The following is a 17,902-nucleotide window of genomic DNA, read 5'->3' as shown; positions in this document are numbered from 1 at the left end:
ATAATTTGCCCTAAATCAAATCTGCTGAATAACTAATACTTGTATGAACAATGTTATTCCAAGTTGTTGTGTTTATACCAAAGTGTGATGCTATTCTGTACACTACACTGGTTTTCTTTCATTGAATCTCTTCTGTACAATTCACCTTTTCCCTTAAAATGACAATTTGAACTATTTATAATAGACTGTTGTTAGTTACTTTTTTGGAGCATAAAAATTCTACTTCCACTTCAAAGTCTCTAGAGTTAACTATCAGTATATTTCTAACTTCTCTGATTATTAGCAAATGTTGAAATAGATAGATGTGATGAGACTTTTCAAACCAGTGTTGAAAGAGGAATTGCCTGTAAGATTTGTAAGTGACTTGGCCAGCTGCTATACAACTAATTTTTTTCACCCCTTTCCTCTCCTAATTTTTCTCTGGCAATCAAGGTCTCTGTTTTATGACACAAAACTACTGTTGTGTGACATTTGTGTATTATAAGCTATTGAATGGATGTTGGGTTAAATTTTGTTCTTACAATAGCCTAGGGTGGCATTTCTGATGACTTACATGATCTTGCAGTGTGCATTTTGGAGACTTCCAGCATTACATTATCTAGATTACAGGGTGATTAGATTCAAACAATAGAGGCACACCAGCTATCAGTATCACCCACTTCTGTAATGTACCATATTGAACAGTAATAGTTTTAGCTTGTGTCTATCTTAGTAAGCCAAGCCCTTAATTGATTGCCAGCGTAGTATGTTAACCACATTGTATTTGGTACTATACTACTAATGAATTCATATATGATGAAAATCTTTGAATGAGTCCTGTAATGGCCACTATATTGAAGAAGGACAAAATGAACAACAGAAAAGATCGCATTCAAACAATTAAAGTTTCAAGTGAAATTAGGATTAAAATTTAAGTGAAAGAAACAGTTGTCTGGCAAAGCTACAGAAAAAGTTGACAAAAAGAATAACCCCATCTATAATTAGTATGGTTCAACTGTCCACAGGTAAGATAGCACTAATATGAGAACCTTGGATTGAATCATGGGTCTTTAAATACAGCTTATCAGGTACTTTAACATCTGAGTCTTTTTTTGAATTAGTATTTCAAGCCATGATTTCTTCCATTGAGAGTCTGATTTCTCTGTTCATTTCAAATTTCCATAGTCATGTTTATATTTGACTGAAGTTGGTACAGCATTGGGTAAAGATGCAAACACAGTCTATGTATCTACTGATAATGGAAAACGGTGGACCCCTTTACCAGAGTTTGCAGCTGATGTTACTAGTGAACAGTTTCTGTTCTTGGACCATCAGCTTGATCTGTTTGGAAAACTATGTCATGTAAGTAACTGAATGTGTAAAAAAAGTTTGTTTGCTTTCTATTTTAATCATGATATGATGCAGCTATTTATTCTAAATACTTACTACTTTCACATAATGTTTTGTATTTTGTGAACTTCATGGTGAATGTACATGTACAGCCCTAGCTACCACAGGGCACATAGGGTTATAGCATATTAATAACCAGGTACCTTTTATTTGGCTTGGCACACTGAGATGTGAGGGTTTCAAATCTTGTCCACAATCTTTAATACCAATCAGAAAGAAATGGCAGTTACTAATGAAAGCATTCAACCATCATAACACCATACATTACATATTCATGTGTATTTTAGTAATTTGTATACAACAGTAACATATTAAACTGACTGGTCAATATGTTATACATCTGTGATGAGTTTGAATCTAAAATGGATGTAGAAAATGTAATAATCTCATTTGGAATTTGAAAAATTAAAGTCCGTATCACACCAGTAAGAGAATTACTTTTCTTTTTGCATACTTCATTTATAACATGAAAACTCTAAGTAAACCGGCCATCTAAGTTAAAGTTTCTTGCCATTTCATGTTACAGGGTCGAAATGACTATGCCATCAATGTGATCACACAGGAGTTAGGCTACTTGACTTGGGAGGAAGCTTTCCACTGTTTGAAGAATGAGAAACTACCAGACCAACTCAGAGCCAAGTATTGTGCTTTGATAATCAGTAAGTTAATTGATAATATACGTATATACACTCAATTTGGGCACACAGTAGCTTTAGCTTTAGTATACGTATATACACTCAATTATTACATGTTATGTGTACCACTGATTACGTGCACTGATGCTTGCGCATTCTAGTGGTATTTTCACTGTTAGTGTACTACTGCATGAAAACATTATTGCATACTTACATGCAATTGATATGATGACATGATTGTTCCTTGCACCCAAAATTGCATGATCACACAGTATGATTTTTACAGAAATTTGCACTTTGTGATATGACAGGTAAACTAATAATAACAGAACTCCATTCTGTGTTAGTGCCAGTGTGGGTACTCATTGGGTATTTGCACTCATGCTTGCAGTGTTTTCTGCTGCACTTTCACCTGCTATATGTTTGTGAAAGTGTGACCACAGAGAATACTGCAAGTGCTCATGCAAATACCCTGAGTATGCCACACTTGCACTCACGTGTCATGGGGTTCTGTCATATATTATCAGGACAATGTGGAAATAACACAAACATTAATCTCTGTAACATTGAAATGCTGAAGGACCATGCATGGTCACACTGTCTGTTATCTCTCTTTAAGGTATGTTTGTTGATGTTGGTGCAAATCACTCATTCCTGGAAAGGATAACATTATCATTTCAATGGGACCATATACAACATGGAAAGACAGCTGAACAAAACCCTGTAAGTATAGGTCTGTAGTGTATGTAAGAACAATGAGTGTCAGTAGCTTTATCATTAAGGATCAGAATGACTGGTTGAACTGTTGTTTGGGGAATTTTGAAGGGTGGACTCGTAGGGGTCAGATTTTTAGAGGGTAGAACAATATAATTGTAAAATTTTACTCATCAACTACTTGTAACATTTTAAGTGTTTCCCTGCATATTTTCCTTATGCATGTGTAGCATACCTGTACATTTACCCATCCAGAACCAATGTATCATAGTTTACACAGATGAATGTGAGTGATAGAGGTTTTATGTGGTACTGTAGTGTTATATTTGTTGATAAATGAATATCATACACTTATTGCCTGGCAATGAGGTCACTGGTAGACATCTATTACCATGAGGGCTGTTATGTACAAGGGTTAACATGGCATCTACTAGTGCCCAAATAAGGCAAGGCAATATGTTTTACAACACAACACATCACATTCTCAGTCATATATTCTTTCTACAGTCAAAGTAAAGATTTCCCTGCTATGTGAATATTGCCCTAGGAAAAATAGACTGTGAATAGTGCCCCCCATATGCAAATTGAGGTCACTATGGGTCAATTGTCCATACCATGTGGTACAATATAAGCCAATCACCAAAGGCTATGTGAACATAATGTGTTATAAAATGAAATAGAATGAAATAGATATAAATAAATGAAACACTTCTTTCCAGGTACCTGATGGGTTGTTAAAGACAAATTACTTTCCTCAACTGAGGGAGTGGGTGAATGCTTTCTTGGCCAAGAACACAGATATGACTGCCTCTGTGGTTGGACATAATATGCTTGTGGAACAGGTATGATGTACTGTATATTTGTGCTGTTATGATCTGGGAAAAGCTTGATCATAGCCTTGGGAAAAGACAGTAAACACTATAGCTGTACCAGTCAGTCCCAAAATGATGTGTACATGCACACAGAACTCTAGTCATTTATAGGATGGAGCAAAAAAGTAACCAACAAAAAAGTAAAAAAAGGACAAAAATAGAAAGTGTGATCTACCACATATTATGTCTTGAAGAAATTATAACACATATGCTAAGACAATTTAAATTTGCCTTCAAAAACACCAATAATACTCGGCAGCTGTGTTTTAAGAATTTTTACAGGGTAATAGTGCAAGGCAATGCTGTAATGTTTTTTTTATGTAATTGGTAACAAAAAAAACCTTGTGCGAAATGTAAAAATTGTGGTTTGGTAGTAAAAAACATCGTGCTGCATAAGTAAAACTCTATAGTTTGGTAATAATTAAAACTCTATATTAGTCACTCTGGTTGGTAATCATTAAAACTATAGTCACTCTGGTTTGGTAGTAATTAAAACTCTATAATTATACACTCTGGTGTGGTAGTAATTGAAACTATATAGTCACTCTGTTTTGGTAGTAATTGAAACTCTATTATACACTCTGGCTTGGTAGTAATTAAAATTCTATAGTCACTCTGGTGTGGTAGTAATTAAAACTATATTATATACTCTGGCTTAGTAGTATCTTAGTCTAGTCTAGACTGGACAGTGAATGACTGATGATGTATTGTTTTTGTACAGGTTCTGAGACTGGTGCATACATTTGCCAAATTTGGTTACTATGGCAACATAGATGATATTGTAAATTTGTTGAAGCCTATGACAAGTTTGATGGATGGTCGAAATGATAAACCATACCCAAATAGTACCCAACAAGGTGGTCAAGAGGCAAGGAAAGAAGTTTTACACCATTACAGGAAAAAACAACGATTTGAACAAAGTCCTGAAGCCAAAGCTGTTGTGGATGCTAAACATATGTAAGTTACTAGTTAGTTTACAATCCTTTGATTGAATTCATACAGTGATATTTGACCTTCAAATGACTATATTACTATAGCTGGATATAACTCACAGGTCATATATGTAACATCGGTTTTACTGTAGTGTAATTAAAGCCTACGTCAGATTTAGCCTGAAAGATCCATGTGGTCCTTCTGCTTATATAATGGGCTCTTTCACATGGTTACATATAGCAGACCAACACCAGATTACATTGATTACAATTTGGATGAGATAACAGTCGTCTTGCAAAGAACAAGTTGGTCTTGGGAAAAGGTGGTCCTGAGTAAATTGAGTGATCAAATCCTTGTGTGTTTCACTGGAGATATGCACTAATGCGAGAAGCCGGATACGAGTCATGGGCCTCTAAGTTTAACACAGCATATTTACACACACACCCCCCCCCCCCCCCCCCCCCCCATATTCTAACTCAGAAGTTCCAGACATTTTGTATGTAAGAATCACAAGATTTGGCAAAGTGGCAGAGCTAAAATTTAGTCCTGGCTGCTGATCATATGGCAGTACATGATGTGGCAAATGGCGGAACTAGGTAAAAAGTGCAATAACAATGATAAGTCATAGAATGACAACTAATGCATGCAAGAGGGCACTGTCCATTGAGAGTATCTGAGTTAACTTGGTAATGACGGATAGTGTTATAATGTCCAATAGCTATTATATAGTGTCCATCTATATGGTTTTCATATAGTGTCCATTAATGGTTTAACCATATATTCTATCACAGACTTCTTCTGCCAGTTGTTTGCAATTGGATGAAGTTCTTGGGTGAGGATGCTTTTTACCACACTTGAGCATTGTTTTTTGAGCTCTATACTGATACATTGATTTGTCAATGTTTTTTTTTCAGGGCAATGGATGTTGTAGACTTGTTCTTCAATTTCCGTTTCAACACTAGACTAGAGAAGTTCATTGCAGACTTCAAGAAACTTTACAACAACACACATTCTGTTGAAACAAGGAAAAGTTTGGTGAGTTTGGCTTTGTCCAGAATAGAAGAATTTTAAATTTGTAAAAAGTGTCCAGACCGGAAGGCAAAAACACTTGATCTGAATGCTTAAAATGAGTGTAGCACATACGGAAAGTGCTTTACTTTAGTGTTACTCATTATAAAAACCCATGCCATTAAGAATTTGCTCTGGCTTATTGACGGACACTTCCTGGAAAGAAAGCGTTAGGGTTAAGCTAGGCATCATAGTGTAGTCTACCGGTAGTTCCTATACAGTATTGTTACGATTTATACCTCCACTCACAGTATAGTCAAAGTCGTTACTCTAGAAGTCCTAATATGCATGAGATGCAATTTAAAATTCTTCCACAGCCATCCACACAGTCATTAACATCATGTCTTTGTTAATCAATCACAAAATTCTAACCAATAACACTATACAATAGTCCCTCATAAAGTTAGTGTTTATTGGGGCAGTTTTGTAATGTCCAAATATGGTATATTTGTCAGCTCAGGATGCTACTTATACACTGTTTATGTCACTATAGCAGTTGGGGTCCACTGATTGGATGAACACTGTCAACTTTTTGTGCTGATTGACTGACTTTGACCAGACGTGATTTAGTTAGAAACCATGTTGGCATCCAGAATTGGCATAATGGGAAGTGGAGATATCCAAAATCCCCACAAGACTTTACTCCAGTTAAAACATGTATATGTATACAGCCAAATTTAGAGATTAGAAAAAAATATATAATAGTAATGGTAATTCAGTGTTATGTAAACTCAAGTAAACTGTAAAGCCACATACAAGTGTTACCTGTGTATTTTATTTCTTTTACAGATGTTTGGTGGTGCACATGATTTACAGTCTCTTCTAAGAGAAGACTTTGATGCATTCGGGGACAATAAAGGGTAAGAAGAAAAAAGTAACAGAATTTTTTTTTTTTTTTATATTAAATGAAATGTTACCCTAGTAGTTGAACTTTCAGTTATAGACACAAACTAAAAGTATTGTAGAAACATGTTGATACAAGAGTGATAAGCTATTGAATGGATGTTGGTTAATTATAGTCTCAGCAGGGAGGTGTCTCTGAAAACTAGTTTATTTAGAGTTACATGAACCTGTAGTGCTGGGTGATTACAATCCCACAACAGAGGAACTGCTATCATTTGTGTAATCTTCTGCATAGAAGAACAATAGATTTAGTTTACAACTATCCTCAGACAACTGAGGATAGTTATCTGAGATCAAGACTTAGTAAACTGAAGGCTGGATTACCAGTGTTGTATTTACACTAGAGGTTGTAAGTTAAAGAAGCTCATCGACATGACAAATCAACATCTCATTAAATACTCTATTTAGTATTAAGTTGAACTGTTTGTATTCTGTAACGTTGTTGTCTCTTTTTTTTTACTAATAATTATATCGATATTAACCAACCCTATTTTATCTGTGTACAGTCACGCTAGGAGGGCTGTTAGTAACCTTCATGAAATGTTTAAAGAAACAGCCTACTTCAGATCAGAAGAACTTACAGAAATTCTCATGGTGAGAACATTTTCTTTCTTCTATATGCTACAAACAATTCTCGTTGTTACCAGATACCAAACTGTAATACAGTCATCTTCAAAACCTTCAAAAAAATACATAATAAAAGTGCCAAGCACAACACATCATAAAATCACAACAGTTTGATTAAAAAACTACAAAAGAAACAATACAGAAACCCACAATAAAGAAATGACGTCAATGTTATTGTTGGACCTGGTCCAGTTCAACAATAGCATTGACGAAATATGATGAATGTTTTAAGACTTGAATGCTTCTAATAACCGAAGATCAGATGGAAGATGATTACACAGTTTTGGTGCATATAGATAGTGTTGTTAAAGCTGAAACTGTTGATGCCTTCAAGGCATCCATCCAGCACAACTAAGTGCCCTCTCTCTCTGTCGATCACATACCAGTTATCTGGTCATTCAACATATTTATACAGATACTGATACTCTATGCACGAGCCATTAGAACGAAAATACAGAATATATACTCTGGTTGTTCTACATCACGACAACATGCGTCTATGTCACGACAACAAGTGTCTATATCATTGGTTCTGCTGTGTTTGAACTATGAGTCAAAACGTTGATTGAAAAGTAGCCCGATAAAACTAATGTCGCAGATAAGTAGTATGGGGCTTTACACACTATTAATGTTAAAACAGGTTTGACATGATCCTGGAGAAAAATTTTCCCTGTGCACTTTATGTTCCTATACTTAGTGTATGTTTATCAATCTGTTTATTTTTAGGACTTGTCTAACTACAAATATGACAATATGATTCAGCAGTCAATGCATCTTTTGAACCGTCACTTTTCTGCCTATTCAAACCTGTTTGACAGAGCAGTACAGGCACAGGTAAGTAATTACCATAGTATTATCACTTTTTTCAAATTGTGTGGTTCTGACTATGCTCAATTTTAGAATAGGTGGGGTAGGTAGATTTTTTATTTTATTTTATTAATATATATTTTTTTCACGTGTGAATGTCTTGTTCAGGTTTCCCATTGTTTCCCAAATGGTCTCTGTGTTATTTATTTCTTCCTATCATATGTACAGCCATTACAGATTGGAAGAACAGTTTTATATTGTCTTGTTAAGTTTCCGCATCCATATTTCTCGCGAGACTTTACAATTTTTGCGATTTTATTATTTTTTCTCGAATATGTGAAAAAAAAAATGTTTAGGGTCGGCAGTGAAAAACTAGGTGGGGGTTGGGTAAACACCAAACAATTATTGTTTTAGGTGTCATCTGTGTCATGTTGTGATACTTTTATTTTTAGGTGTTATTGACTGATAAATCTGTAGAAGTGTTGAAACATTGTGAAGAAAAACTACCAATACTTAGAAGATTGTCATCAACAAAGATGAGTAGTGAACAGTGTAAAATAATGGGAGACATTCTAGATATGATGATTGGGTAAGTTCAATTAGGATTTATTACTGTAACAATACTCTAAACTAAGTGTATTTATTTTGCTGTATCAAAACCTTAGCGCAATGGCAATTTAAGATGTGTCTGGTGCACTTTAATTTGGTGGGCAATGCAAGTGGAAAGAATACAGTACTGTTTTGTAAATAACGTTTGGTCGGCTCACTATATGCAGTGTAACTGTTGTTGACACATTTCACAAGAGATATGACAACTTGTGAAGTATGTTAGCAGTACTCATTTCCGTAGAAAAAGCTTATTATCATATCTGTATATTCAGCTAAAATAAATCTAGCACCAAATATAATACAACTACAGTATATAGTGCATGTTTAGTGCATGAACAAGGCTATGGGAGGAACCAACTAGAGAGTCTACACTCTTGCTTGTGAAACAATTCTAAACCGTTTCTTTGAAAATGATACTTCAATTAATACCCAGTTACTGTTTTACTCTCTAAAGGTTCTGTTCACTAGAGAATGAACCAGAAGAACGTCACCCTATGAACCAAACCATCCTGTATAACTTTGGTGTTCTAGCTGATATCTTTGATATTCTGTCACAGGAGATTGATGTCAGACTAATGGTAAGTAACTGAATAACATAGGTGAATATTTTATGAATCTATAGACTAGTATTACAACCCTTGCAACAGTTGTCTTGAGATGCCTCTGATCAGAATGTTGTTTTATCAGTGGTTTACAATTAAAACTAGGTGCCAAAAAGTCTTCACCTTGCCAATGCAAAAACAATCTTGAGGAAGCACCTCTGATATAGATTCACGCCACGCTTTATCAGTTTGTGTTTTTAAAGTTAGCCATATCGTACACAAGATATTACAGGCTTGTAATTGGCCACTTTATTCTCACAGTAGTTCATTAATATTGAATTAGGGCAATTGTGTTTGATATGCAAATAATGTTTACTACAATCTCCACCTCCAGTCTGACAGTAAGCCACATAAGGACAATGATATCATAGGTTTATATTAATGCTTCAATCAGAGTAATACAGCTGTTGGTGGTATTTAAATATTAGAACAGAATATGGTACTAGACCAATCCATTTTGCTAGATGTGGAGAAAGAGATCTTCATAACCATTTTACTTATAACTTAATTTTACTTATTTACTTAATATCACACAAATCATTTTGATATATTATGACAGAACCCCATGGCCTCGCAATGGACGGTAGGGCGTACAGAAGTTATTTTCACGAGTGATTCGGTTTATTCTGCCGCGTATTTTCACGAGCGATAGCGAGTGAAAATACAGCAGAATAAACCGAATCACGAGTGAAAATAACTTCTGTATGCCCTGCCGTCCATTGCGAGGCCATGGGGTTCTGTTATTATTACATATGTACACCAAAAACGCAATAAAATGCAGGTGGGGAAGGGCGAACAACATATTCGCATGAATATGTATCAGGTCACCAGCTCATGTCATTCAGGTCAGGCAGAGGTCACAGACGTGAATTATGAGCGATGATTGGTTGTCAACAACAATAAGTATTGATATGCAAATTACGTGTTGACCTGCTCTCGCTAGCTAGCTCCGCTGTGATTCATTCACAAAACCGATCAGAAGAAATGCATACACGATTATTTTAGTAGTAGAAACAGATACAATTCAACAGCGTGGTATTCTTAGTGTCCTATATAATAGTACTTCAGTAAAATCTTTCAAAATGTACAATATTATAAAAGTTAGTCTTCATCAGAATCGGAAAAGATTACGGATTGTCTGCAGCGTTTTATAATGTAAACACACTGACAAGAACTTTGACAGAGGTGTCTCCGGCGACATGAAATGTGAAATTGAAAGATCCACCGCTAATACGGGTATTTTCAAAACATTCCGCATAACTGTGGGAATTGATTGACTGCGTTCTGGCTGGTTGATGGTCCTGAGGATTGTGTTGCACGATCTCCCATCGGCTGCATTTGTTGGGCGTTGTTGATGTGTACGAAGCATCGGTGGCCGTAGTCGCTGGGCGCGTGCCTCGGGTCAGCTTTATTTTGTTGTTGATCATAATAAAATTCACTCTCAGAAAGTTCAAAATAATTCAAATTAAACAAATCGTTATGTTCAGAATCCACCGAAATATCTTCCATTTGTAAAGTAGTGGTCGCCGGCAATATTTACAAACATAAAGTAGTTCGAAAGGTTGTTTACTCATTTGCATAATGAACAGTGAAAATACCTAACTAATTTGCATAGTTATTTGATAGGTAAGGCACTAATTTGCATAGTTATTTGATACCCCAGAACTTGCGATGGTCGAGAAAAATAGTGAAATACATTATGACTCCAACAAAAAATTGTTCAAAAAGTGTGTAACAACAGGAAAGACACATATGTGCATTTAAAAAAATGCATTTATTTGCTTATTTTCATCGGGAATTGGTTTTACTTTTGGATCTATTTTATCTCATTTTATCTCATTTGCATAGCCACCAGTGAAAATACCGGTTTTATTTTTGACTGTACACCAACGTACACAATGGTACATATGTAATAATTGTCCATATTTGTTTTCAATGAACAGATACCTGTAAACTATATTTTCTGACTATAACATCACACAAGTTCATTTGATATGTTTGTCCATGTTTGTTTGATTTAACAGATGATATCTATAAATAGAATAACACAAGAATATCACAAATCACAATTTTGATATATTTGTCCATGTTTGTTTGCAATGAACAGATATTCGTGAATTATACAAATAATATGACTATAATAATTATCACACAGTCATTTATATTTTGTTTTCATTGAACAGATATATGTAAATTACACTATAGCATTACACAAATTACATGCTATATTTGTCCATATTTTGTTTTCATTGACCAGATATGTAAATTATACTACAACATTACAGAAATTATTTGATATGTTTGTCCATATTTATTTTCAATGAATAGCAAGCGCTGAAAGGTACAGACATTCTAAAGTGTGTACAGGTAATAAATTATGTGGCTGCCACAACCTTTATGTGCTACAGAGTGAAATATGAAATGCTGTATTGCACAGTCAATGCATGTTGCTACATTAAACCACAGCGTTGCTATCTAACAATAATTATAACACCAAATTTTATCATTCCTGAACTGAACTGAAAATACGAAAACTTAATTAATTGATAGGAGGCACTGATTCCTCTAGAAAAGTACTTTGAAATTACTCTAAGTTGATACTTTAAACAAAACATTTGAACTCAAATTATCCCTCAGCTCTCATAAGACAAAGTTACGTATTAATAATTTGAACTACAGAATATTGACATTCTAGGCTTAAAAACGAATGACATCTTAGCCTGGTGTTTTTGCTAAGGTTAGGGAATTCCGGTAACAAAAAGGAGAAACATGGTAAAACAGACAGTTTCCAAAGCATTTCATATACCATAATTTTGGTAGGGAACCCAGGTAAAATGGCATGGGAACTTGGGTAGATTTTACCTGCTTACCACCCTTAACAAAAACACTGGTAGGGAACCCAGGTAAAATGACAGGGGAAGTCAGGTAGATTTTACCTGCTTACCACCCTCAAAGTGTTATACAAAAGTTTATAATATTTAGAAATATATGAATATTGCATGCACTGGGTTGTGTTATTCATCAAAGGCTTTATCTGAAACTGGTGGAAGGAAGTAGGAAATTGTAATGATAAAAAACCTCAGAGTTGAAGGAAATTTTATAGAGAAGAATATAATATATCTAGAGATTACTAATATCAATAACTACATTGAATATAATAACTCTAAACACTCAGAAAACAATAAATGTTTTCATGTTTAACCTGAAAATGCATGCTTACACTCTTTCTATGCTGCAAAGTTTACCGAAGGATTTTTCGTAAGACAGCATGTCTTGGTATGTATGCGTGTCACATGTATGTGTACAATGTATGTGTGTGTGTGTGTGTGTGTGTGTGTGTGTGTGTGTGTGTGTGTGTGTGTGTGTGTGTGTGTTTGCATTGAGACTAACATTACTAAGATTATAATTTCAGCCAAATGATTACCGGTAGTCAATAAGATATGATGTGCCATGCTACGCCTTTCAGCTAGCACTGAAAAGGGGTTGGTCAATGCTTGAGGGTGCCCTGTCACACCGTACCTTACAGACTACCAAATGATTGTCATTGAAACTTAGATGTAGCAGAAATTGATCTTTTGATCACATAATTTTTATTTATCCTGAGACTTTTTCATCATCATACATAAACAAAGTTTGTTCCAATCATGATCACAATTGTCTGTTCAGACCTACGTCATATACAGGCACCAGTTCCTTTGGGATTTGTTTTTTTCTTATAATCTTCAAATGCTTTGAATTTGTAATATCCATTTCAAAATTTGTAAGGGAAACTATTATCAACTCACTCAGGTCGCTATTTCACATAAAAGAACACAATTGTGTTTTTAAAAAATTATTCAAATAAAAAGTGAAAGAAGCACAGAGACTCGAGCAAGTCTAATTGTATCTGCACATACATCATATTCTGCTATTGACATAGTTTCAATGACAGTCAACAGAGTTGATATGCTCAGATGTATGCTTGTGTTTTGTTGGTTTTTTATTAATTTTCTTCATATACTGGTAGTAGTTACAACAATTGTCAGAAAATTTGCATAATTTTTCATATTTCAATTTATTGCATGTTATTTTAGACTGATTGCCATACAGCGTAACATTTGCTACCTCCTTTGCAATTAATGACACTTGCTGATTTTATTTTATTTTATTGAACACTATAACCCTCAGGCAGTTTCTTTATGTGCAAACACATGTGGGATATCTAACATGCAGTATGAAGTATAATTGGAAACTCAGTGCTCAAAAGTGAACTGCTCTAAGTGTATTATAACCTAAAATGTATATATCAGTTTATAAGTAATTTCATCTATCAAGCTACAGAATGTCTGGTTTTGGTCAATATGAAATATACTTTCATAAAATATTATAATATGGAGAAAATTGCAACTCCATCTGTATTAAATTGAACACTGCCTTAAAAATTACCTTTATAAGTTTATAAGATTTCTTGCTTAGCATCATTTATGTATAAATATGCTAATGAATATTCTGAGTTCAACATGCTTGACAAATGACTTGCATAGAAATTTCTTGCAATGTAAGTTTCTACCACACTTGGTACAGTAATTTTGTAAATGAAGAACAATGCAATTTCCTGTAAGTAAACTTAAATGAAGTTTTCAGTTTTGCAGTATCTAGACATGTCTATATGTATGCCTACCTGCTACTGAGTGATATATATATATAGATATATACCTACAACTGCCAGATCCGTTTAATTTTACTAACATATACTAACCTGCATTATCTCCTCTCTGAATGCTGTTATGTTGCGTCTTTCCAACTGTTGGGTTCATTGCCACTGCAACTGTGCTGCCGCTATGTATTCTTTTGTCTCTAGTCTGACAGGAGGGGAACTAAAGTTGCTGTAAGTTATGCTTTGAAGTGAAAAATCCCTACGGTGTATATGCAATGTACTATACTGTTCTCCCCCGGTGAAAATGGTAGAGTCCCAAGAAATTTACATAACAAAACATCTTTTGTTATGCAGATTTCAGACTTCTAATTTTAGAAATTGTGGGGCATTACCCAGTGTTTTACATTGGCCTGGGGAGAACTACATGCTTAATGGTATTGATATATTAAAGACGAATGATAAAATAATTGTAATTATTCTTTGTACGGTCAATTTGATCGGGGAACTGGAGAGCAGGGGTTAATATTCTTTTTTTTATTCCTTCGCATAATACTTTTTGTAGTCTGTTTTTATTTGCACATGTGTATCGACTTTATCTTGAGCTTTCTTGTGATGCCATATGTATCTCTGATTAATATGTATCACCTGGTTTTGTGTGTTTACAGCAAACTTTGGTTGCTGTCTGTACATGTAGACTGACTGAAATATTTGTCATTGTGTGTGTTACTTTTTATCACTCCAGACTGCTGATATTACTGTGGTAGTTGAGCCTTCAGTTTTTTTAAAATAATCACAAACTAAAACTATTGTTGCAACGTGTTGATACAACTGTGATAAGCTATTGAATGGACTTTGGTTTAACTATAGTCTCAGTAGGGAGACATCTCTGAAAACTAGTTTTTTTAGAGTTCCATAAACTTGCAGTGCTGTTAAAAGACTTCCAATGTTTACACTATCTTGATCACATGGTGATTAGAATCACACAACAGAGGAACCGCTATCACACACTTGTGTAATCTACCACATTGAAGAACAATAGATTTAGTTTGCATCTATCTTAGAAAGCTGAAGCGTGATACCCAGTGGCTGTAGGATGGAGGAGAATTAAAGAACACAGACAAGAACAGATCTTTCAGTCTTATTTCAGTTATCCAGTATCCTTGAAGGAACATTGTTTTGAACTTATCATACCATGCATGAGCCAAATTGAACAGAAAGTATGGAATATATACTCTGGTTGTTCTATGTCACCACAATGTGCATCTACATCACTGGTTCTGCTGTCATCGATGAGTCAAAATGTTCAACATTGCCATTCATTTCCATGATTTTTCTTTGATATCACTGGTGCTGGTATAATTATGTAATATAATCTAGTGACTCGTAGTGACAACCCTTAGGTCACTTGTATTTTCCAGCTGAATGAAGAAAAAATACTGGAGAATAATAAAGGTGTAACATCTCAAACATAATTCATGAAAAATTGAGAAAAAATAATAGCAATTTTGAACATTTTGACTCATATTTCAAGCACCGCATAACCAGTGACGTAGACACGCATTGTCATGACATAGAATATGACCAGGGTATATAATCCATATTTTCTGTTCAAGAGTCGTGCATGATATAATAGTATTTACACTTGTTGCTTAGAAGTGATAACTACGTGCTATGCATATACTTCAGAAAGTGGACTCATTTTAAGGTCTTAAATTCAAAACTGTCCAACCTATCTAGGATGTTAAGTTTTGGACTGTGTCTCTTCAAGGAATTATGAAGCAACATGAATTAGAATGGCATTACTGTTACTATTTACAACCCACTAGAAATGCTGCTGATTAGAACGTCATTTTATCAGTTAAGTAGCAGATGATTAAAACTGACTTTCAAGGTGCTGAAAAGTTTTAATCACGCTATCAAAGTAACATACATTGATACATTGATTGTAAACCATGATAAAGATTGTAGCAGTCACATCACTACAATTGATACAATGAGAAAACATGGTAAAGACATCAAAATACTAACCAGAAACCCAATACCGTTTATCATAGTAGAAGTAAATTTTTAATCAACTTATGAACATCTCAGTAGTAAATACAGTTGGACACAAGAAAGTTTTCAAAATTTGGTTAGAAGTGCGAAAGAGAAGTTCAGCAATTGCATTGATGCCAGACCCCCCTAACAAATGAAGTAATAAATACTGTTTGTTTATTGAGCTTGTGTGACATCGTACAATCATCCCTAAAATAAATGAAAGGTAATGCCATTCTTAATCATAATGTCTTCCCAAATGTTAAAAAGAAGAATTCAATCTTTTTTTTTAAAATCTTTTCATTCAGTTTTTTAGATTTTGGTTCAAATCATCACATGAAAAAGTTAAATTTCATTTTAAATGTTGAAAGACTAGTAGCCATTCACTTCTGTTCTATAATTTAAAAATCGATATTCATAATATTTTCAGTGACTCATATTTACCCCACTTTTTCTTTTCATTTAGGATCAATATGCAGGCCTTCAAGAAATTTTCAAGAAGTGTTTTACTTTCCTCAAAGTGATGGCAAGGTACAGATTATCTTTTAAACTTTTACTCTTTCATCTCATTCTTGTATTGGTGCATGTATATGAACAGCTAGTTATTGGGGTGTATTGTACATTACATTACAGAATCAAGCCATTAGCTAAGGAAGTGGGGTTTCTTATCTTTCTTATCACTGAATAATGTTTGTTAGCAATATTACAAATGTGATAAAGCAAAAAAAATACATAACACATCAGGCAAAGCTAAGCTCAATATCTAAGTGTGAAACCCCTAATGTCATATCAGTTGTTATCAGTTTTACTGACCCATTATCAGTGACATTGCAAATAGCTTTAGATGTGCAAACAATTTTTATGACACCTGACTTGCTGGCTCACCAAGTCGGGAAAGTTGCACTTGAACTGCTAATGCAAAGAATCCGTCATGTTAGGATAGTCAATTTAGAGTCAAAACTGAGCATGGTAAGACACAAAGGACTTTGGGGGTTACTTAAATTAGTATTGACTATAATCTGGGGTGTTTGGAAAGATCACCCTAGATTAAGTATTACTGATTACCCATACTATTCTTCAAGGGTATGGGTGTATCCCCTCCCTTAAATGTAATAAAAACTTTAAATGTAATACTAACCATAAATGTTATAAAAATCAACCATAAATGTAATACTAACCACACACACAGTGAATATTCATGAGTTGCATTTTGTTGTCTAGAACATTTATGAAATTTCCACGGATGACTTGATTCTGCGTTTGTTCCATACTCATGAATATGCAGTGTTCAACCATTCCATATTGATGAGGCTAGCCACAGGCCAATGAGACAATGCATGGCTACTAATAAGGCCTGCCACTAAACAATGGACGGCCAATAATTTTCACTTTGTATTTTTTGGTGAACTTGTAATGTAAATGATGTAAAATCATAAAGTGATTCTCTAGTCTAGAACCCACAGCCTTTACAAGCTTATATTTGGTGGAGTGGCATTCCCCTGGAAATATCAGCTAGATTAACAGCCCAAAATATCTAAACTCATCTGTGCCCCTTAAAATTTTTATTGTATTCCTTTACAGGGGTAATGACGTAGTACAAATGAGGTTGTATGACAGACTTGATGTATTACTTAACGTCAAAGGTGCTGAAGCTGAAATGGCTGCAGCGCTTACTGAGGTAAGAACATGTAAAATGAATATAACTGCAGCCTCATTTGCATAATAATTAGAAAATTACAACATTATTATATTACAGACAATCTTGTATTCCTGGGGGAACAAAATTTGTATTTTGTTGCGGATCTGTAATTGGATGTGTGAATCTACTTTTACCTCGTAAATGTCTGCATAAGTGAAAAACAATTTTTTTATTATTTATTTTTTTATTTTTTATTTTTTATTTTTTTTTTTTTTGGGGGGGGGGGGCGGGGTTGACAAACCAAAGCAATAGTAATAATTTAAAAGAATTTGAAAATCATTCTTTATACATACTGGTGTTGTACATTAGCACAGTAAGAAGGATTACAAATTCTCTGTTAGTTTTGAATATAATAATAACACTCGGTGAGTACT

The 17,902-nt window shown here is 34.4% G+C and overlaps 1 protein-coding gene across 1 annotated transcript in view; it reads left to right on the top strand.

Annotated features, from left to right (window-relative positions):
* LOC144441963 (inositol 1,4,5-trisphosphate-gated calcium channel ITPR1-like) overlaps positions 1-17,902 on the top strand; it is a 108,255-nt gene that overhangs the window by 36,130 nt on the left and 54,223 nt on the right. The window contains exons 22-35 of the mRNA XM_078131234.1: positions 1,165-1,341; positions 1,916-2,048; positions 2,644-2,747; positions 3,458-3,580; positions 4,332-4,567; positions 5,458-5,557; positions 6,401-6,471; positions 7,021-7,108; positions 7,868-7,975; positions 8,401-8,537; positions 9,012-9,135; positions 11,488-11,526; positions 16,296-16,360; positions 17,411-17,507. Coding sequence (XP_077987360.1) covers positions 1,165-1,341; positions 1,916-2,048; positions 2,644-2,747; positions 3,458-3,580; positions 4,332-4,567; positions 5,458-5,557; positions 6,401-6,471; positions 7,021-7,108; positions 7,868-7,975; positions 8,401-8,537; positions 9,012-9,135; positions 11,488-11,526; positions 16,296-16,360; positions 17,411-17,507 — 1,602 coding nt within the window. The remainder of the gene's footprint in view (positions 1-1,164; positions 1,342-1,915; positions 2,049-2,643; positions 2,748-3,457; positions 3,581-4,331; positions 4,568-5,457; positions 5,558-6,400; positions 6,472-7,020; positions 7,109-7,867; positions 7,976-8,400; positions 8,538-9,011; positions 9,136-11,487; positions 11,527-16,295; positions 16,361-17,410; positions 17,508-17,902) is intronic.

Source organism: Glandiceps talaboti, chromosome 11 (assembly GCF_964340395.1).
Source record: "Glandiceps talaboti chromosome 11, keGlaTala1.1, whole genome shotgun sequence".
Classification (NCBI taxonomy): domain Eukaryota; kingdom Metazoa; phylum Hemichordata; class Enteropneusta; family Spengelidae; genus Glandiceps; species Glandiceps talaboti.
This window is presented reverse-complemented; position numbering and strand designations above follow the sequence as displayed.